We start from the raw sequence: 21,723 nt of genomic DNA on the forward strand, positions 1-21,723 counted from the left end.
ACGCCACCTAAAGTTAGGAAGCTACAGAACCTTCAGAAAAGTGAGTAATTGCCCCGATCCTATTTTTTTCTGGAGCACTGGCTATGGGTTCCAGTGGAAGAGATGGAAGACTGATCGGGATGTTTCCACTCTATTCCAAGTTTGGTGCTAAGTTCTTTCTGGGTGATCTGGAGCCACTCACTTGACTTCCTCATCCGATGAAGCTCAGATTCTCAGCTCAACCTTGTAAGATGAATCAAGGTGGAAGATTTGAAAGCATATTGCAAAGTACAAAGCTCCAGATAATTGGAAGGTGGTAGGAGATCCAAGTTTTCTTCTGTTAGCTTTGGTCTCCATGTATATAAAGTACGTGGTAGGTCAATGGTCTATGTGTGGCTCAGGGTAGAAATAAATGCTGCGCTGTCCCCACTGCTAAGGAAGGGATTATGAAGTACTGTCCCCATCCCATAATTATCTTCTCCTCTTATCAGAGCAGGAGTAGGCCTGGTGCTGCCCAAGAACAGAAGGGCAGAGGAGATGACCTCTCCTGGTTTCTCTCAGCTCTGTAATTCTATGGAGAATTCCCCAAAGTGATGGTGACAGAGGACAAGCAGGGGTGGGGTGCATGTCCTAAAAGGGGTGTACATCCAGGACTCTCCCCAAAATGGCAAAGGCCATGAACAGTCTTGTCAGTTTGCAGGTAACTTCACAGGGAACTTGTCCAGAGCAAGGCTCCAGTTCAAGTTCTCAGATTTCAGGACAGCCAGGGAAGAGGATGCTGACTGTGAGGACCAGGGCTTTCCATGGTCTCTCAAAACACCCCTCTAGAGACTAGAGATTGCTTGGGATTAAGTAAAAAAAGACTTGGGAGGAATCATTTTGAAAACATTAAAAGCACGCATGATTTAAGAATTTAAGAATCCTTTTAATTTAGAATGGAAAGAAATGCAAGCAAACGCAGCCATCTTTGAATTATTTGGGGCTGGCACTCTGTTTGGTGAGTATCTTTGGTCTCTTAGCTCAGTGGTCATCACATGGTATCTGAGGGTCAGTAAGCTCTGCTGTCCCAAGAAGCCAGTAATGCTGCTCTGTGCCAAAGCCAAAGCCAGCGAGTGGCTCTGTCAGTCATGAATGAGCCAACACCTTGTGCGGCTCAGCATGGCATTGCTGGTTTTGAGGGCATCGCTATCACCCATCTTGTCCAGAAAGCTTTCTCATATTCCCCTAGCTTTCCTCTTATCTTCTGACATCCTAAGACCCTTTCCTGTCCCTAAGATCTTTAGGCACTTTCCATATACTACCGTGATTTTGGTTATTTTTTCATGGTCAATTGTTCCCTCTGGGCGTCTCTAAGGCACCAGGCATAAGGGTTCTAGCATGCTTCTGAGCAATGCCCCCCACCCCCGGCTCCCCCGCAACCAGGCCAATTGCAGCACTTGGGATACTGGCTGCCACATGTGCCCCAGTGTGTGTCTCACCGGGTGTGCTTCCTTCTCTCTTGGGTTCAGGGGGCTTGGGGTGCCAGGGTGGCCACCCTCCAGCCTCCAGGAGGTGGAAGATCTGGGTTCAGTGCCTCCACAGGGTGGTGGGGAGGTGACCTCCAGGTGGCCCATGTGTGCTCAGCCAGGACGGCTCTGCAGAAACCACAGAGCGGCCCTGCCCACCCTTCCCCAGGCCCACTCCAGAGCCTTCCGTTTTGGGGAGGCATCTTTTGTAAAATTCCTTTTGGGCTTGGCCCTAATTTTATGCTTTCTCACCAGCTTGTCAACAATGGAGAGGTGAGAAGGGCAAGGCTTCACACGCCACGGGAGGGCACCTGGTATGGTGGCTACCCCCTTGAATTGGTCAGAGCCCGGGTAGAAGAGAAGGGCAGGCATTGGGTCTAATGGTGCCAGTCATACCCAGGGCTGGCTGCCATTTCCTGGGGAGCACGCGCTGGGCATGGGAAATGGAGAGGGGGTGCAGTGGGGGCTAGCCCAGGTCGCATGGTGGGAAGAGAAGCCTTGGGGAAGAGCTAGCACCAGATGAGCTAGCGCCTCATTAGGTGTCTCTGGTTTCAGGGTTAACCCAGGCACCTCACAACCCCTCCCTGTTTGAATAGAGGCTTATGGTTTCTCAAGCATTTCCATGCTCTAATCTCATTAGATTCTTATAACACCTTGATGAGGTAGGTAGGGCGGGAATTGTTATTCCTATTTGAAAGATGAGGAAGCTGGGGGGTTGAAAACATTTTGTGACTTGGTCAAGGTCCCATGGGGGCATCAATGGTCAAGTCTAGCCTGGAAACTCAACTCTCAGGACTGTGCTTTTCCCACACTGCACGTGCCAGCAACAGTGATGATGGTGACGGAGCTACTACTTATTGTCCCAGTGCTCACTGTGGGCCAGGCACCAGGCTAAATGCTTTAGAGGCATAATTTCATCTAATCTCCCCCATAGCCCTTGATAAAAGTAGCAGTGTCTCTATCAATTGTAATTTGCCTACAGGAAGACCAGGGATTGCTTTTGGCATTGCACACATAGTGGAGATTCTGCACTGCGGACATAAAGATGGAATGGGAAGGAACAGTGTCTGCGCCTCCTTATAGACCGAGAGATCAGCCCTATTCATTGTGACTCTCATCAATGGACTGCTTTTCATGAAGGTTGTGTGGGCGTTTTGTTCATCATAAAGTGAATGTTTGCCTTGGGCTGGGTCCTTAACTACTATGCTGGCCTGTTAACCCTTTGTCTCTGGCATCAGCTTACAGAGGAATTGGAACCAAGTATTCTGATGATAAGAAATGAATGAGGAAGATGGTAAAAAAGAAGGTCCCAATTGAGAGCCCTCACTTTTGCTGATTTCTCCTCAAAGATTAAATTCCTAGTGTTCCTACTAAGGAAGATATTTTGAAATCTCTCCTTTCAGATCTCCTAGAAGATAAAGGTCCTAAGGGAATTCAACTATTACTTACCATCCTCACATCTCTCCTCAGGCCCCCCATGTCTTGTCCGGTCTGTGAAAAGTCTCTTCACTGACCTTCCCTCACTCTCTGTTTTCTGAGCTATATTGCTGTTGCCTGTCTGCGTCCTGGGACAGGTGTGAGAAACCTGGACACCCTCCAATGGAAAACTCTTAGTGGGTCTATAGAGCCTACAGGAAAAAGACCACTTTCCTTGATCCTTTTTCCTAATTTTATCTATTACCATAAATAGCTATACTATTTTCCTTTTCTGGACAAGGCCAAGAATATTCTCATCCCTTCAACTGTGTTCATGGTGGAGTGTCACAAGTTCAAATTCATTTATTCATTCAACGAACCATGACTAAAAGCCTGATCTGTGGGCTGGTTCCTGGACTCAGATTAGAAACACAGCCTCTGCCCTAAAGGATTCAGAGCCCAGGGATACTGAACCTCCTGTACTGCCCTGCCCCCACCCCAATCTTCCCTGTTGTTTTCGGGAATGCTTCCCACTCCCTACCACCAAAGGAAATCCTGCTGATTCTTGACAACTTAGTTTATCTACCAGGTGCTCCAAGAAGACTCCCCTTATCCCTGAGGATACCATCTTGTCTCTCATATCTATTTATTCTGCTTAATTAGTTGTTTACTTATCTGCCACTGCCTCTGGACCAGAAGTTCTTTAAGGAGAGTGATGAGTGTTTAGCCAATTCTTTATCCCCACTTTGCTTTGTGTCTAGCAGGTGCTCAAACAATGCCACTGAAAGGAAATGAAATCTGAATGGGCTAACACCTACCCACCACGGGCAGTGCTTAATGGGGATTGGTATTTCCTTCCCATCTTACATGTGTCAGAACCCTCAAGTCCATTTTTATTAAGCATCTGTGATATACTTTGTCCTAAATTGGAATCATGTCACACTAGGTATCACTCAACCTAGGTAAGATTGATTTGGAGAAATTCGAAGCAAATACTTTATGAGGAACAAAACATCCAGACAACTTTACAAAAGGCAGACCATCAGTAGGGCTCCCAGTGGACATCTCTTAGAGCTTTCCTCTTCCTGCTTGACCCTGTGCACCTGCTATGCAGAATCGCCACACCACTAGGAAGGGCAAATAATTCTTGGTTTTACTGTAGGTGCGTTACAGCTAATGAAGAAGCTAACTGCTGCCTTTATCGATGGTGCTCCTTTATTCCGGTTACTAAGAAGTGAAAACAATGATAGAAGTCTACAAAGTTCTCTTAGTCTTACTTTCATTGGTAGTTCTGGACTGAGAGGGAAGGACCTGCCCAGGTTTGGGGAATGGCCTGTTCACAGTTTGCCCAGTATCTCTCTTATCACCGTCAACTTCCTTACGGAGAAATCAGCAAACCTTCTACCTTTCCTTTTCTCCCTCCTCCCTCAGAATCTATCCTAGTTTTCTAGAACCTTCCCCCAGCACCAGTAAGTGACCCCAGTGCATGGGAATGGATCCCTGCCTCTGCCCTGGTGGAAGAAGGTGGTTAGCACATGGTCTTACCTCGGGTGCGATGTAGTCAGGAGTTCCACAGAATGTGGTGGTTGTGACGCCGTTCAGAATCCCCTCCTTGCACATCCCAAAGTCAGCTAGCTTGCAGTGACCTTCTGCATCCAGAAGGATGTTGTCCAGTTTCAAATCCCTGCAAGAGGGGTCAGAACCACATGATTAGTGCTTCAGCCACCCCAATATGGTCTTCTTGAGTTGGAGAGATGTGGCCATCTCAGGGAAATCTGCGATAAAAAGGAAAGCCTTTGAGGAGGCTTGACCTGCTGGCAACCAACCTCTGTCCAGGGTTCTTGCCCAAGTTGAACAACCCCTAAAGGTGCCTCCATTGTCCCCAACATGATAGGGGAGCTCCTAATATCTCAAGACTACTGTGGTTTAATAAAATCAGTAGCTATTTATTGAAGCCCTACTATGTGCTGCAATTCAAATTATTTAGACCTCGATATGAGAGAGAGAAGCAACTTATCCCCCTTCCTTCATGGGTTAACCATAGGGATCAGTTGGAGGGACAAGACTAATGCATAGTAACATCGATGACTCAGATAAAACCACAGAAGGATCAGACACTACTTTACAGGACACCGACTATGTGAGCTATTGTGTTTCATGGGGAAGACCACTGACAGCAGCTGCAGGCTGGGAGAGCTTCAGAAAAAAAAGGACTCTCAAGAGAAGCTTGGAGAGATGGTTAGGTTTGGAAAGGGCACAAAAAGAAAAGGTGGGAGGGAAGGGAAAGCCAACACAGCAGGTGTAAAAGGCAGTGAAAGGACCAGAGAATTGGGCTCCAGTGAATGGCGGGGCAAGACAGGCAGATTGAAACCAACCCCAAAGAGCCTAGAATGCAAGAGGGTTTTGAAATTCCTGCTGAGGACAACGAGAGACCTGCCTGCATGAGCACGATCTATTTGTAAGATCTGTCTTCTCTGGGCAAGCAGGCAGAGGGGGGAAAGGTTCTGGGGACAGGAGGGAAGACACACTGGTGGCAACGACCAGGGCCTACAGAGACCAGGTGGTTCCTTGCAGTGAGTGAGGGCCACAAAGGGTGGGTGGGGGCCTGCTGGCCTCAGTCAGTGTAGCTCTCTTGCATCCTGCTTTACAGTTTGGGGTTCTACATAAGATCCTGTATAAAATCTGAAGTTCTGGATAAGAATTCCCCTACCAACCAAATCTGCAAACCCCAACCCTGTCCCGTAGAAGAACCCAGACTGTCAGATGGAGGTCCTCACCCTGGACCTCCCTCAGCATCCACTCTGGAATGGGGCCAGGGTCTTACAAAGAAGGCCCATTGCCCCGCACACAGAGCAAGAGGTGCCTTTCTCACAAGTCTGCTGGCGTCTAGATTTGAACTTCAGCCATCATCAGAGATCTGGGCCTGAGTGCAAAGGTGGGGCAGGAAACATTTCAGGGCCTGCCTGCTTTGCACCCACAGCCCTGTTTCCGCTTACAGCTGGGACTTCTTGAGAAAAGAGAAAGCTCATAAAATATGCTGTTCTAAGCAGATGCTTGTGAACTACAGAAAGAACAGGGAGCCCAACCAAGCCACGCCACTGGGACTGGGCTCCTCGACCTTCTACCCTGGCCACTGTGTGTGGTCAGGGCTCAGCTCTGGCTGGGGTGGGAGGGAAGGGAAAAGAACACTGACTTGGGCACAGGAAGCCTGGGTTTTAATCCCTCTTGTGGCATGGCCCTGGTGAATTCATCTTGTGGGTCTGTTATCTGGTCTATCAAATTGGGATGACACTTTCCTGCTTGTCTAAAGGGTTGAGATAGTTTGTGTAGAAGTAGCAGGCCTTTATACCGTTACACCCACTTCCTTCACAAGAAAACTGAGTTGGAGGGGAGTGGGTGTTCTGTCTGCCCATCTGAAAATGTTGGCATCGTCAAGAGGTGAACCTATGTGCCCTACTGAGTTACAGCCCCTTGCTGCTCCCTAATCTAGTGTTGCCTTGTCAAGGCCCACACGCACGCACCATGGTCACCATGGCAACACTCGCAATTGTAGCAGCAATAAACAAACAAGTGGAAAGCACCTCTGTGGTCTACAAACCACATTCATGTTCTGAACAAGGGTTCAGAAGAACATGCTTTGCTATTATCGTGGCAGCGGTAAGCAAGTGGAAGCTGGAAAGAGGTAGGTGATTTCTGGAAGGTGACGAGGGGGTTGATGTAACTAGGACTTGAACTGGGTCCTCTGCTCTAAAATCTGGTGTTCTTGCCTCTGTGTACTACACTCCTCTACTTCCTGCCTTCCTGTTGGTGGTCTTCTTCCAATGCCAGCCACCAGCCCCAATTTAGAAAGGCCCCACCTGCTCCCTCTCAAGCCCTCTCTTTTAAAGCCTTGTCATTGGAAGGGTGCACTCTGCTTTGTACGAATGGAGGAGATTCAGAAGATTCCAAGCCAGCCTGAACTTTGCCCTTCTAAAAATTCAACTCCGCACTTCCTTCTGCTCAGGATTCCTACTCAGGACAAGAGAAGGTGGAATGTCTTTCTTCTCCCTCTTCTGCTCTCTGCCTGTCCTAGCCCTGGCCCAGGTACACACTGTCCCCCTGCTCCTTGCCTTCTCTTCTCCCCGAGGGAAGAAGCCACCCCATGCTGAAGGCCCAGGGGGACCACGAGGGCTGAGTATGTTCTGTAGGCAGTCCACGGGCAGCTGTCTCCTCTGCTGTGGGGAAGGGAGGCCCCAGGCTAAAGCACATCTTCACACTGTCCCACCGCTGATGCCAGAAATCCTGCCACTACTCACCTCTTCAAATTTCCCCTCTGCTGTCTGTGTTTCTCTAGCGCTCTGCCTCCCCACATGAAACCATGTCTCATGGAAGAGATGGTGACTTAAGTTCCTTTCCTCTGTGACAGGGGAGACTGGCGCAGCTGGAAAGTCCCCTGGGGACCAGAGATGCCACAATTAAAACTTTATTCCCCTGGGGGTCTTCAGTCTCTTTAAAAAGAAAACTACCCACACTGCTGGGACTAAGCCTGCCTGGTGCTGGGCTCTCAGTGAGTTCTGAGTGGGGTTTCAGTGGATGGCACAGCCAGGGCCATGTTTTGCTCAGGCAGAGGAAAAGGGAGAGAACGCCCTTCCCTACAAGGGCATAGGGGCCCAGGGCCCTTCACGGAAGGTGGCGTCCCTGGAATCCTGCTTGCTGAATGGCTGGCTGAGGGTGGTGGCCCCTCTTGGTTCTCCCTCCCTCCTCCTGGGCCGCACTGCTGCCCCAAGACCCCCCGCCCCCCCCTCCACTTTCTACTTGCCGTTCCGGCCCCAGGATCTCCTCACCTGCTGGCTTTTAGTGCTGCCTGTTCTGAGGGGTCTCTAAAGCTTCCCTGGGAAGGAGATCAGAACAATGGTTTCTCAGCCTTGCTGGCTCTGAGGCCCAGCTCTCAGGGCAGGGTGAGTGGGCTCTTCTCCTTCCTAGGTGTTCCCCAGGCGCTCAGGTCAGGGGCCGGGCACATAGTGGGTTCTCATCGAACTTGTTGACTGATAGCTTTGCAAAGAGGGATTTCTGACTAGATATTAACCCCCATCAGTCCTCAAATATAAGGGCAGGGTACATTTGAGGACTGGGGACATTTTTAAAGGAATGGGGTCATTTTTTTTTTAATAGTGGAAAAAAATACAGCAAAATCCTTTCCCCTATATATGAATCAATATGACTAGCTTTTACTTATTAAATTAATAGTTTCAACATTTTAAATAGACAATGCCTTCATATGTTCTAAAACCCAAAGGGCATACATAACAATAAAAATTCTCCCTACTGCATCTGTTCTCCAGACACATTTTCCCCCTACAGGCAACTGCATTAAAAAAAATGTTTAGGGGCGCCTGGGTGGCTCAGTTGGTTAAGCATCCAACTTCGGCTCAGGTCATGGTCTCGTGGTTTGTGGGTTCGAGCCCTGCGTCAGGCTCTGTGCTGACAGCTTAGAGCCTGGAGCCTGACTCGGATTCTGTGTCCACCTCCCTCTCTGCCCCTCCCCTGCTCATGCTCTGCCTCTCAAAAATAAATAAATGTTAAAAAATTTTTTTAAATGTTTATTTTTGAGAGTGAGCAAGGGAGGGGCAGAGAGAGAGAGAGAGAGAGAGAGAGAGAGAGAGAGACACGGAGACAGAGGATCTGAAGCAGGCTCTGAGAGCACAGAGCTTGATGCAGGACTTGAACTTACAAACTGTTAGATCATGACCTGAGCCTAAGTCAGATGCTTTGACTGAGCCACCCAGGCGCCCCAGGCAACTGCATTTTATTCACGTCTTGTGTATCGTCTTGGTCACATTTTACGCATAAATAAGAACACTTCATGTCCCTCCTTTTAACTAATCACGACCTTACTACATGCACTGTTTTGCGCGTTACCTTTTCCATTATATGTATTGGAGATCTGTCTTGGCACATAAAGAGGCTATTTTTTGTGGCTGTATAACACTCTACCATATTTATTGGGGAACGTTTAGCTTGCTTGCAATTATTGGGCTATTACAAACAATGCTGCTGTAAAGATGCTTATAAATATACGAAGGTAACCGTACATGCTTTCTAGAAAGGAAATTTCTGAGTCAGATAGAACGGGAATGTAGATTTTGATGGATGTTGCCAAGCTGCCCTCCTTAGAGATTGAAGGATTTACACTTTTTTTTTAAATGTTTATTTATTTTTGAGAGGGAGAGACAGACAGACGACAGAGTATGGGCAGGGGAGGGTGCCTGAGCTGTTAGCACAGAGCCTGACACTGGGCTCAAACCCATGAACCATGAGATCGTGACCTGAGATGAAGTTGGACACTTAACCAACTGAACCACCCAGGCACCCCAACGATTTACACTTCTGTCAGCAGTCCATGATAGTGCCTCCTTGCCAAATGGTACATTATTGAGTTTCTGGTAGTCTGACAGGTGAAAACAGTGAGTTTCTGGTAGTCTGATAGGTGAATACAGTATCTCAGTATATTCTTAAGTTTCTCTGTAAGTTTGAATATTTTTTCATACGTTTAAAAGATATCAGTATTTTTTTTTTCTGTGAACTGTTGTCGTTTTTATTTCATGGTGTTTGTTTCTCATTGTTTTTTTTTTTTTTTTAAGGAGCTCTTTCTAGATTAGGAAGTGAACTTTGAGTGGCAGAGGAATTGCAAATTCTTCTCCCAGGTTAATTTTTGATATTGCTTATGGTGGTTTATTTTATGGTTTTTGGATTTTATGTCTTAATTTGAAAGGATTTACCCCTTTCAAAGTTAATAAAAGCATTTTCCCAAGATCCCCCTTTGTACTTTTCTGCTTTCATTTTATTAAAAAAAAATGTTTTTTTAATGTTCATTTATTTTTGAGAGAGACAGACAGAATGCAAGTGGGTTGGGGCAGAAAGAGAGGGAGACACAGAATCCGAAGCAGGCTCCAGGCTCTGAGCTGTCAACACAGAGCCTGACGTGGGGCTCGAACTCACAGAGCTGTGAGATCATGACCTGAGCCGAAGTCGGATGCCCAACCGACTGAGCCACGCAGGCACCCCTGCTTTCATTTTATAAACAGAAGTCTTTTGACGTGTTTGGAATTTGGCCTGATAAAAGTACGAAGCAGAGATCCAACTTGGGTTCCAATCCCATATGTTGGATAGTTCATGGACTGAAACACCACCTTTTCAAATGCTGTTACTAGCTCTCCATAAGCATTTGGACTTATTTATGTACTCTTCATTTGATGATGTTGATCTATATCACACTTTTTAAATTACTGTGGGTTTATAAAACATTTTCACATCCAGTAGGGCTGATCCCCTTCTTTCTTAAAATTTCCTAGCTACTCTTGCTTGTTTATTTTTCCATATGAACTTTAGAATCATCTGTCTTGTTTTAAAAAAAAATCCTTGTGATGTTTTTATTGGGAACATGTCTAAAGCTATAAATTAACTCAGAGAGAATTGATATTTTTATGATGTTGAGTCTTCCTATCCAATAATATTGTTTGTCTTCCGATTTGTTAAAGTCTAATGTCCTTGAGGGGCATTTGCAAGTTCTCTCTTATAGATCTTGTGCATTTCTTGTTGTATTTAATGGCAGCCTGCTGGTTGTCCCAATACCCCTTCTCATTTTCTTCCTCAGTAAGAGAACGTTGCTGCTATTGTTGTTGTTGTTTGAGCCCTGCTCATAGTGATGTAGCTATAAATTGGGACTCAAAGCCTTCCTTAAAGCTGGGTGTGGTTATATGACTTTGTTCTAGCCAATCAACTGTGTGAAGTCACAAAATGAAGAAGCTTACTCTTCTCTTTCCTTCCTCTCCCTACTGCCTGGATGAGGATATCATGCCTGGAGAATCAGCAGCCACCTTCGACCATGAAGAAAAGGACCAAAAGCCCCAGTAATGGTGACTGGACTTCCCATCTCCAGTTAGCATTCATATGAAAAAGAAACTTGTATCTTATTTAAAGCACTGTTGTCTGGGGTTTATATGATAATTACAGCGGAATCCACTTCTAAAGAATGCAAGTTGTTATTGTCTGTTTTAAATTCCAATTATACATGGGGTCTTTTCTTGAGGGTGCCTGGGTGGCTCCGTGGGTTGAGTGTCCAACTCAGGTCATTATCCCAGGGTCGTGGGATTGAGCCCCCTGTGGTGTGCTAGGCTGAGCATGAAGCCTGCTTGGAATTCTCTCTCTCCCTCTGTCCCTCCCCGTCCCCTCACTACCACTCATGCGTGCTCTCTCTCCAAAAAAACTTTTTTTTATTAAAAAAATTTTTCCTATTATAAACAAGGTCTTTTCTTCCATCATATTATTTATCTGGTTGCATATGTATTTACTAGTTATTAATTTCTGCTTATCATTTTATGCCCTGCCACTACACTGAATGTTCTTTATTTAAAAAAATTTTTTTTATATTTTATTTATTTTTGATAGAGGGAGACAGAGAACAAGTGGAGGAAGAGGGAGAAGGAGACACAGAATCCGAAGTAGGCTCCAGGCTCTGAGCTGTCAGCACAGAGCCTGATGCAGGGCTCGAACCCACAAACTGCAAGATCATGACCTGAGCCGAAGTCGGATGCTCAACCAACTGAGCCACCCAGGCACCCCAAATGTTCATTTTTGTAAAGGAGTTTTCCAGTTGATTCTCCTGGGTTTTCCAAATCATCTGTCGTTGCTGATCATTTTTACTTCCTCCTTTTCAGTGTTTACATTTTTAGCTTACTTATTTTGCCTAATTGTGTTAGCTAGAACCTCAAGAACAATGCTAAATAACGATGGTGATAGTGAGCATATTTGGTAGTCTTTGATTTTAGGGTGGGGTCCCTCCCAGCACTTCCTCAGGCAGAATGCCTTTATCATAGCCCTTGTCACTTGGTACCTGACTGAAGGCGACTAGACCTCCATTAGACTGAGGACTTGTGAGAAATTCCATGGAAACTCCCTTTCTCTCCCAGCTTCCAGAGGTCCAAATGAGGTGTGGGGAAGAGGGTAAGGAACAGGGTGTACTGTGCCCCCTCTAGTCCTGGGTTTCTCGTCCTTGGAGCTGGATTGACATTGGCAGCTGGATAATTCTTTGTTGTGGGGGGCTGTCTGGTGCATTGTAGGAAGTTCAGTAGCAACCCTGACCTCTGCATATTAGATGCTATTATCGACACACCCCCCTGCCCTGCCCAGTTCACAAGGCCCCAGATGGCTCTACACATTGTCACATATCCCCTACAGGACCTCTGGTGGACTGTTACTGCCCTAATCTAAGTCTTACACAGTGATCAAAGCTCCAAGATGGTCTGGCCCAGATCATTAAGCCAAACAGGGATTTGACAGCAAAGCTATCAGGAAAGGGTACATCTGCCTGGAATGTCCTCTGCCATTTTATCCTGGGAGACAGGAAGCCTGACCACACCAGCCTTGTGGACATTTGATATACCATCAACCAATCTTTTTAAACGTCTTAGGAAATCGAGGCTCACCCACACGTGCATGGCTGGTAAGAGGAGGTGCTGGGCTTACGCCACACAACTACCCGTGACCAGCTTTCAGACCAAATGTAAGATCCATAAGCTGTAAATCTCTGTCTGCTGATGGGACTCCAAATTCCTTTGGTCTTATAAAGGTGGGCTTCATGGTGAGAAGGGAAATACAGAAGCCGAGAGGTCACAGCTGCTGACAGGGAAGGAGTGATTTAGGGGCAGGATGGTATAACCAAGGCTCCCTTGAGATAGGAGCACAGATCTCTTCCAGAAACTCAAGAGACAGTCAAGAAAATCTCAAATATCTTTGGGACTCAGTTTCCTTATCTGTAAAATCTGGGTAACAATTGCCATGATTAAATGATGTAACCCATGTGACAGTTCTAGCATAGTACCCAATACATGGTGGTTACTCCAGGAGTAACTAACTGTCTCTAAGAGTCTCCAGGGGTCTCCAACCATCATTTCTTAAAACATGCATGCCCTGTGAGGGCAGGTGAGTAGGTCCCTAAAAACTCTTTGAGAAGTACTTATTACTTCCTAGTGTGTATAAACCACAGGGATAGACTCTGTAGGGTGAAAACTACAAAGTATATGTAACTATAACATACGGGGGAAGTGTCAAACAATACTTGAGAGATGGAAAGAGACTGAAACTTTTAGTCTAGTCCACTGAAAAAATCACGGATTCCTTTCCCCTGGGCCTGGGGAATGACACCTCACACGCACCGAGGGGAACACCAGTGCCCCAGGGGAGAAAGCAAAGGTGGAGGCCGTGGTTTAAGGAGTAGGGGGTAGAGCAGCACAGGTGTCACTAATCAGGATTGATGCGACAGCTTCCAGACCCTCAGCAACCTTCCCAGGCCCTTGGGGGTAGGCGCTCTGCACAGCCAGGGAGCAGCTGTGGTAGCAGCATGAATCTGTTCCTGTGCTTTGTGGCTCACTGTGTGCTATCACACACCTTATCTCTCTTTCTCCCAACAACAGCCCCAAGTTGTAAAGAACATGGCGGCATGGCCCGGCTGGGGGTGGGGGTGGGGGGAGCACCAAGGCTCTTGAGGTGAGCAGGGACCTGAACAACAGAAGCTGGGTGGAGTCCAGCTTTCCTCCCGCTGTGCCTCAGCCATCTTATTTCAAAATCATCCTTTCCTACTTGTGAAATCGTATTTTCCCAACTTGGCAGATCCCCCAAGAATAAGGGCCAGAAAACTCTTCTGTAAACCACAAGCATTTAGCAAAGGGTTGGCACAAGTTGAGAACTTTCACACATAAGAAAAAAATTGAACAGGGGCACCTGGGGGCGGGGGGGGGGGTGGGTGGTGCTCAGTCAGTTAAGCGTCCGACTCCTGGTTTTGGCTCTGGTCATGATCTCATGGTTTGTGGGATCGAGCCCCACATTGGGCTCTGTGCTGACAGTGCAGAGCCTGCTTGGATTCTCTCTGCTCCTCTCTCTCTGCCCCTCCCCCTGCTTGCTCTCTCTCAAAATAAATAAACTTAAGAAAGAAAAAAAAAAAGAAAAGAAAAAGTTGAACTTTTTTTTTTTTTTTGCTTGACTTGAAAACTCACCCCAAAGGAAGAGACCCACATGCCCCCATCCTCATCAACCAGGCTCCATAAAATTTAATGCCTTCATTTCCCTGGTGCTACGCTCACTGGAATATTTCTCTGGCATGCTAATTCCACAAAGCTCAGGCCTGAATGCCACACATATGATAGCAAATTCTTCCATTTACTTGAAGATAAGAGATTAGAAGGATTACTTCTCAGGATGCCAAATATTTCAATCACCAGAGAGCAGGCCCCTCAGGGGAGATTATGAAGAAACTCTGCTTGTTTTTGGACAAATAGTGGAGACTAGCACATGATTGTGGTTAATCAGATGGGAATATAGGCCCTTCTGGCAGATGTCACTAAACACCTTTGTAAATTTAACAACACATTTACAAGAAAGACAATTTTCCCCTCTGGGATAGCACACTCTCCTTGACACTGTGGCAAATGTTGGTGACCAGCTGATGTCCTTTCTCCTGGCTCCTTCTGTGGCAGCCACCCCAAAGCACACCCAGGAAAGCCAAATCACTCAAGCACCACACCGGGCCAGATGGCACTGCAAGCACGGAGCCTGTAAAACCGCCCCTCATGCCTCTCACCAAAGGGAAAAGCAGAATTTGCTGCAGAGTCGAGGTAAATGATTTAAAAATTCTCCACTGCTATGCTGATACCTGAGCTGAGAGTCAGTGGTAATATTTCACTCCGGGCCAGCATGCTGGGAAATCTCTGAGTCTTTCCATAGGAAAAGCTCAATAATTTAGGACAAAACAATTAACTACATTTTTTCCCCCAAATGCTTTTGCCCAGGCTCAGCATTAAATCTTTAAATGCATTATCTCATTCAATCCTACCAATAGCCTAGGAATGTGGCAGGACTATTGTTATCTACATTTTCTTTTTATTTATTTATTTATTTATTTATTTATTTATTTATTTATTTATTTATATGAAATTTATTGTCAAATTGGTTTCCATACAACACCCAGTGCTCACCCCAATTTTAAAGATGAGGAAGAAGGGTCTGAGGGGTTATTTACCTAGCCCTGGACACACAAGTGGGGAGTGACACAGTGGATTTGCCTGATATCAACTCCCATGCTCTGAATCACTTTGCTATGTTGTTTGGCAGGGCGGGGGGCGGGGGGGGGGGGGGACAGTGTGGAACATTGTATTTATAGCTGTCCTGCTGTGGGATTGACAACACAGTTGTTGCTATTGGGGTGATGGTTGTTTCTGACTCATGGCAACATAGTTATAAGATGTAACTGATAAGCTAGACCATGCTGTTTTGACCAGTAGGCCTTCAGCTACTACTCTGACCTCTAGAAATCTGAGGGGTGAAACGGTACTCCTTTCGTGGCCAAAATAAATAGCCTGGGGCTGTACCTGGACATGAAGACTTGGAATTGAAGCACTATAGAATAACTTATTTGACTGCATGATTGTCCAATTACTTTTTAAAAATTTTTTTAAGTTTATTTATTTTTGACAGAGACAGAGTGTGAGCATGAGCTGGGGAGGGGCAGAGAGAGCAGGAGACACAGAATCCGAAGCAGGCTCCAGGCTCCAAGGTGTCAGCACAGAGCCTGACGCGGGGCTCAAACTCACAAACTGTGAGATCATGACCTGGGCCAAAGTCGGACGCTTAACCAACTGAGCCACCCAGGTGCCCCGTCCAATTACTTTTTTAAACCCACAGTCGTGAAAGCAAATTCTTTTTTTTTTTTTTTTTAATTATTATTTGAGAGGGGAGGGGAGGCAGAGGAAGGGAGAGAGAAGGAGAGGGAGAAGGAGAGGGAATCCTAAGCAGGCTCCATGCTCAGCATAGAGCCTGATGTGGGGCTCAGCCCAACGACCCTGGGATCATGACCTGAGCTGATATCAAGAGTCTGATGCTTAACCAACTGAGCCACCCAGGCATCTCATGAAAGCAAATTCTTAAGCTTGATACACTCACAGACAATATCCTGACTTCCACCGAAGGGAAATAAGTCTTGACTTGTGTCCCCAGCCAGTGGGATGGATCCCTCAGACCATAATGACACTTACCCCTGGCCCTCCCCATTCCTCTCCAGGTCATCAATCAACCTGCACTGGGAAATGGCTATTTATGGGCTTTGGTGTACAGACTGGGTCCAAGGACAACGACAACCTCAAGCAAATCACTTCTCTGAGTTCACTGTCCTCAAATATGAGAAAAGACGGCTGGATGAGTCAATCCCCAAGGACCTTCTCGTCTGAGATCCTGGGAAGTGAAGGCAGCTGGAGCCCATGAAGTCTGAACTTGCAGTCCTGGCTGTTGCACACCAAATGTGTCCCTTTCCACTCTGGAGCAAATCTCTGCCAGCAGGCGTTTTTATAGAAAACGTAAATCAGACGACGCTCTCCTTCCACTTGCATTCTTTAGAGGCGCCCCACGAACATGCTTCCTGGCATAGTGTGCAAGGTGCTTTGGGGTCTCCACCAGCCTGGACTATCAGCCTCATCCCTCACTGTACTCCCTCATAATCCAAACCTGGGTCTGTGGGCCTTGGGTGCTTCCCAGGAGTGTGAGCCTGTCTCCTGCCTCAATGTCCTGGCTACAAGGATCTGCCTCCCACAATGGACACCCCATGGGGGTTGCTGAGATGTCCCCCAGTTGCCAGATGCTCTCTAGCTTCTCAATACACATCCTCCATCAAAGGATGAAAGAATCAGTGAGCAGGGAGGGACATTTGTGAATCATGGCCCCAGGCAGCCAGACGGCCCGAACAAATGCTTTCAGATAATATATGGAACTATTAAAACATGTTATTATTAAAAATTGTTAAGGCCAAGGGCAAACCATCAGAGGCAGCTGATTGCATCCGTTCTCCCATTACATTCAGGAAGAACCCCTTCGCTAATGCATCAGCTTCCATGGCAGTCAGAGGGGAGCCCCAGACCCTCGCTCTGGCTCTGGCCCTCTCCTCCCTCTTTTGCCGCCACCTTCCCATCCATCCAGCCCCACAGGGGACTCCAACAGCACTTTCCTGCCTTGAGACCTTTGCCACATCGCCGTTCCATCTCCCTGGAGAACAGACTCTTCATCACTAGGGTCCCTGACTTGATCCCCATTCCATAGGCCTCTCTCTGGCCACTGTGTCTAAAATGGCCTACCACCACTCGTCCCCCACCGACCCTGACCCTCATCTCTGTCACCTCAGCCATTCCCTTCACGGCAACGACCACAACCTGTAATGATGTTGCTTGTTTGTTTCCTGGAGTAAATGGTTTTCCCCTGCATGAGCTCCATGAGAACCAGGGCGGTGTCTTTGTGTTCCCAGCATGGTCCCCAGAGCCTTGCCAAGTGAGCCTGCACTCACTGTTGGCTGAGCATCTGGAGGAGCCGGATCTGTGTTAAGTCCACCTTGGTGAGGGTGTAGTTAATGGCATGATTACAAACCCTAACGCACCCATTGCCTAGATGGCCCTACTGTGTAACGTTCCATTATGGTTGCCACTCAGAGCCTGCCTTTTGTAGCAGGCCATGAGGATACCGATAGAGAAGACAGTCCCTGTACTCGGGGTCTGGAGGGAGAGGTGGACATGAGGCCAGAATGCCTGGGGTGGTAAGTTCTACACTAGAGGGACAAGCAGGATGCTACCGCTGCCCTTAGAAGGTAAGGGCTGCCGGCCTCGCCCTTTTTGGGCCCAGCAATTTGCAGCTCCAAATCCGGCCAGCATTCTGTCATCACAGAGAGGGCCACTCTGGCTAAAGGACCAAGAGTGACCCTTCTGGGGGTGTGTCGGGAGCCGAGCGGAAGTGGACTCTAGACCCTCGTGCCCAGGACTCCCAGACAGGAAGGCCAGAGCGCCACTCTCCGAGCTCCTTGGGCAGGGCGAGCGGCTGCCCAAACGAGGGCAGCGCAGGTCTTCCTCGTCCGGCCACATGGGCAGCCGCGTGCTAGAAGAGCGGTCAGCGCCTCGCGGGTCACCTCCACCCAGATAAAGAGCTGAGGGAGCACAAATGTAAGTCCGCACAAGTGGAGGGGGATGTAGGGAAAGCACGTCTTCCTGCAAAGTGGGGGTCACCCAAGTTACTTGGAGGATAGCAGAGGCCTCGTGCGAGGCCAGGGAGCTGAAAGTGGACTGACCTCTGAGGGGACAGAAAACAGATTTTATTAGTCTTAAAAAAAGGCGTCTTACATTTGTATTTGTTTAATTTGGCCACGCAAGGGATTTGTTTCTAGGACTATGTGGTGCTTTTCAGCTGATCAGAACCGTTAATATGGGAATGTGCGCGTGTATATGCATGCATACATGCTGCAAGGACAGCGACAGGGCTGTGCTCAAGCCTACACGTCTCCTCGTGGGTGTAGGCCTTCAGCTAATGGCCGAGGAGAGGGCACAGGCCCACCAGGGGGAGGCAGGCGAGGGAGATCCCTCCGTGTCTTCAGGGAGGACAAAATCTGGTGGAATTTATAAAGCAGACAGCCTCCATCACTCCACCTGATGAATACTGAATGGGCCGCTACCACGCACCAGGGAGGTCCTGGCTTCCGAGTGAGGGCAGGGGTCTCCCAATACCTCAACCCGCCCATGCGGAGTCTGAGGTGACTTGGAGACGTCTAAATGGACATGCCGACCAAGTGGTGAGAGATGAAGGTTTGGGCTAGAGAAATAATGAGCGTGGGTGAAACAGTCTGAGAAGAGAAGTGGGTTAAGACTGGTCTGGGAGCAAGGCTGATATTTAACGGGACAACCAGAGAGGAAACTCAGGAGCCTGGGGAGTCCAGAAGCCCACGGAAGCCCAACTATCCACCTCAGGCTCGGAGAGATAAAGGCACTTGCCTGTACTTATATTTATTGAGATTTTCTCTCTATGCTTAGATATTCCAATGCATACTCAGAAATGATGATGATAAGTTGTATTTTTCAAGAAAATACTTTCCAGATCAGTAGAGGTATCATGTGCCAGAGTTGGCCCAGTGAACAGCTTTAGTAAAGAACAGAACTGTAAACCGCAAATCTGCCAGTGGGAAGAAGGGAAAGGATTTCCAGGATTCTGCTCAGGGAAAAAAGGAAAGAAAGCATCATCTCTGCAGTGACCCCGGGAGATCTGCCCGTGCACAAGACAGCAGCTATCTCTGTTCAGGAAGAAGCCCCGTTCAGAGACACCCCCCCGCCCCCCCAAGCTCTGTGTTCTCCAGGAGCCTCCCAGTCTCCAACCAAGATGGACCCAGTGCCTCCTTCTCTTCCCAGTTAGTAGATTTAGAGAGAGCCCAGCTCAACAATAGGGCAGTTTCCTGAGCCCTCTCGCTTCTCTACTAGCCCACTGCCTTCTGGGTGCCCTCTATGGACTCTTCTGCTCCATCCGAGGGGGCCACTGTGCTCTGGATATTTCTTTGCTTCCTTCTAGTTAGAAATCACCTACCCCCAGGGCACCTGGGGGGCTCAGTCGGCTAAGTGTCCAACTTTTGGTTTCCGCTCAGGTCATGATCTCATGGTTCATGAGATTGAGTCACGTGTTGGGTTTTGCCCTGAGAGTGGGCAGCCTGCTTGGGATTCTCTCTCTCCCTCTCTCTGCCCCTCCCTCCCTTTAAAATGAATAAACATTAAAACATTAAAAAAAATATAACCCTCCCCCAAACAATAAAACCCTTTGAATTAGTTGCAAATATGTTCAATGTCACTGAGCTAAGGTGGGCACTTATGCCTTGAAGTATAACTTCCCCCAGGGAACCTGCCTAAACTGAAGACAGGACTCTGGAGAGTTAGTAGAGAAAATGGGGTGTGGAGCGGGGGGCACAGCTTCAATACCACGTCTCATATCCTGGCTGGAGGGGGCCTAGATCCCTTCTAGGGGCCACTGGCTTACCCCACCTCTGGGTCCAGCCTGAGCCAGCTACTTTTTTTATTTACCCCTAAGAGCATCCTGGGAGGACTGGATTTTCTTGATGTCATTCAGCTAAAACTCAGGGTGCTGCTCATCCCCTGACTTCGCTGGCAATCACCAGCTGCATTGATCTTCACACTGGAGCAGGCTGTTTGGCCACAGATGTGGATGAAACAGTACTAAGTTATGTCCGATGGAGGGAGGTACTTAAAAAAGGTTAACTCATCTCTGCCTTGGGAAAACGTGACACCCAGCTTTTAAACAAAGTCTCTTTCATTACAGTAAAGGTCATGGATGGGTAGTAAGGGCACAGGGTACACACAGAGCATAGTGGACCCCCAGATTGAGCAATAGTGTTACTACTCTTGAGCTAGCACGAGGGTGTATGAAAGCAGCAATTTCTACCTGTACAGAGAACATCTTTTAATTTGGTTTTGAATGGAGCCAGTTTGTGGTGTAAGCCAGCTGGCCAGAGAGTGGCCAGACCAAGTGAGATACTGATGAGGTCTATGAGAGGAATAGTTTTCAGCTAGAAAGCACGTTGTTTGACCAAATTAAGCACAAAAACTTGCAATCTGTGGGTGTTTCAGATATATGACAAATAAGTTCTCCAAATATTCTACTCCGAAATAAATTATGACTTATGAATTTATTCTAGCAAGTGCTGTGGCAAAAACTAAACTGTAGTGAAAACTAAAAAGGAAGTGAACATGGCTGTGAGGATGTGCCCAGGCAACACAGAATTCTCAACATCTCCCCATCCACCTACAGCTCTACATTATACTAATCATACTCTATGCTTTAGGATACACACACTGCATTATCTATGTGCTTTATTACATATACATAATAAAGTATACAGTGTTATTCACATAGAAACAAATTAATATTTGTAGACACAGATACATACAGAGACGCTGGGAGCTATGTGTTGCCTGTATATATACAAAGACATATATGTGTAATAAAGTAGTTAACATGTTATGTGACAATGAGTGAAGATGTAACTCTCTCAGATATTAATCATACTCGGTACTTTGTTGTGTGTATAATATGATATATAATAAAGTAATATATATAATAAATTATATATATGTAATAAAGTAATGATAAATACATATGACATAGAGAGATATGGGGAGTTATACATTGCATATATATATATATATATATATATATATATACATATATATATACACACACACACACACACAAAATATATATATAATAAAAACAAGTAATATAAGTATATATGTAATATATATGTAATAAACATGTAGCATGATTAACAGATGCAATATTTATTTGTATATGTATTTATATTTATATAATTCATGTATGTATATATGAAACGTGTATACAGTGTATGTTTTACATCACGAAGTTTAAGTGACTTGTTAGATTATATTTGGTGTTGTTGGTCTCTTTCCAATTTTGCAATATATTCCTGCCTATTCATTTATGGTAACAGAGATGGAAACAATTACTCTTGAGGCCTTAAGAGTACACAAATGCAAAATCTGTCATCTTATGAAGGAAAAAAAAATTCACTCTTTTCGTGCACTAACAGCCCCAAATGGAGGTTAATTAAACAAATGCTAATTTCCTAATCTGTTGAAGACTGTTAAATAGTTTTTATTGCCAGAGATTAGCTGTTAAGATATATATACCCACAACCACACCTGCTCTTTTTCAAAACATAAATGTTCGGATTTGATGGAAAATCACTGCAGGGCACAAGTATAAACTATAAAACAATTAAAATCATAAATCCAAATGGCAGCGATTCCCAGTGAGTTTTACAACATTGCACTAAGCCGCTGCCAATCTGAAAAGCTGTGCCCTGGGCCCTGCAGGTGAGCTGGCTGGAGCTGGGTCAAGGGACCGGCACAGGCAGCTTCTGTGAGAACCCAAGCCTGGCTGCGGTCTGTGGGACAGTGGGATCATTAAC

At 46.6% G+C, this 21,723-nt stretch overlaps 1 protein-coding gene and 1 long non-coding RNA gene across 5 annotated transcripts in view; one reads left to right on the forward strand and one right to left on the reverse strand.

Annotated features, from left to right (window-relative positions):
- PRKCE (protein kinase C epsilon) overlaps positions 1-21,723 on the reverse strand; it is a 497,042-nt gene that overhangs the window by 33,033 nt on the left and 442,286 nt on the right. For all 4 annotated transcript variants that reach the window (XM_060606918.3, XM_060606953.3, XM_060606963.3 and 1 more), the window contains exon 12: positions 4,446-4,584. In XM_060606918.3, coding sequence (XP_060462901.1) covers positions 4,446-4,584 — 139 coding nt within the window. The remainder of the gene's footprint in view (positions 1-4,445; positions 4,585-21,723) is intronic.
- On the forward strand, positions 6,093-19,051 carry LOC144615920 (uncharacterized). Its single transcript, XR_013554635.2, has 3 exons — positions 6,093-10,844; positions 14,377-14,548; positions 15,991-19,051. It is a non-coding gene; the product is annotated as an uncharacterized LOC144615920 (long non-coding RNA).

This window comes from Panthera onca, chromosome A3 (genome assembly GCF_046562875.1).
Source record: "Panthera onca isolate mPanOnc1 chromosome A3, mPanOnc1 haplotype 2, whole genome shotgun sequence".
NCBI classification, from domain to species: Eukaryota; Metazoa; Chordata; class Mammalia; order Carnivora; family Felidae; genus Panthera; species Panthera onca.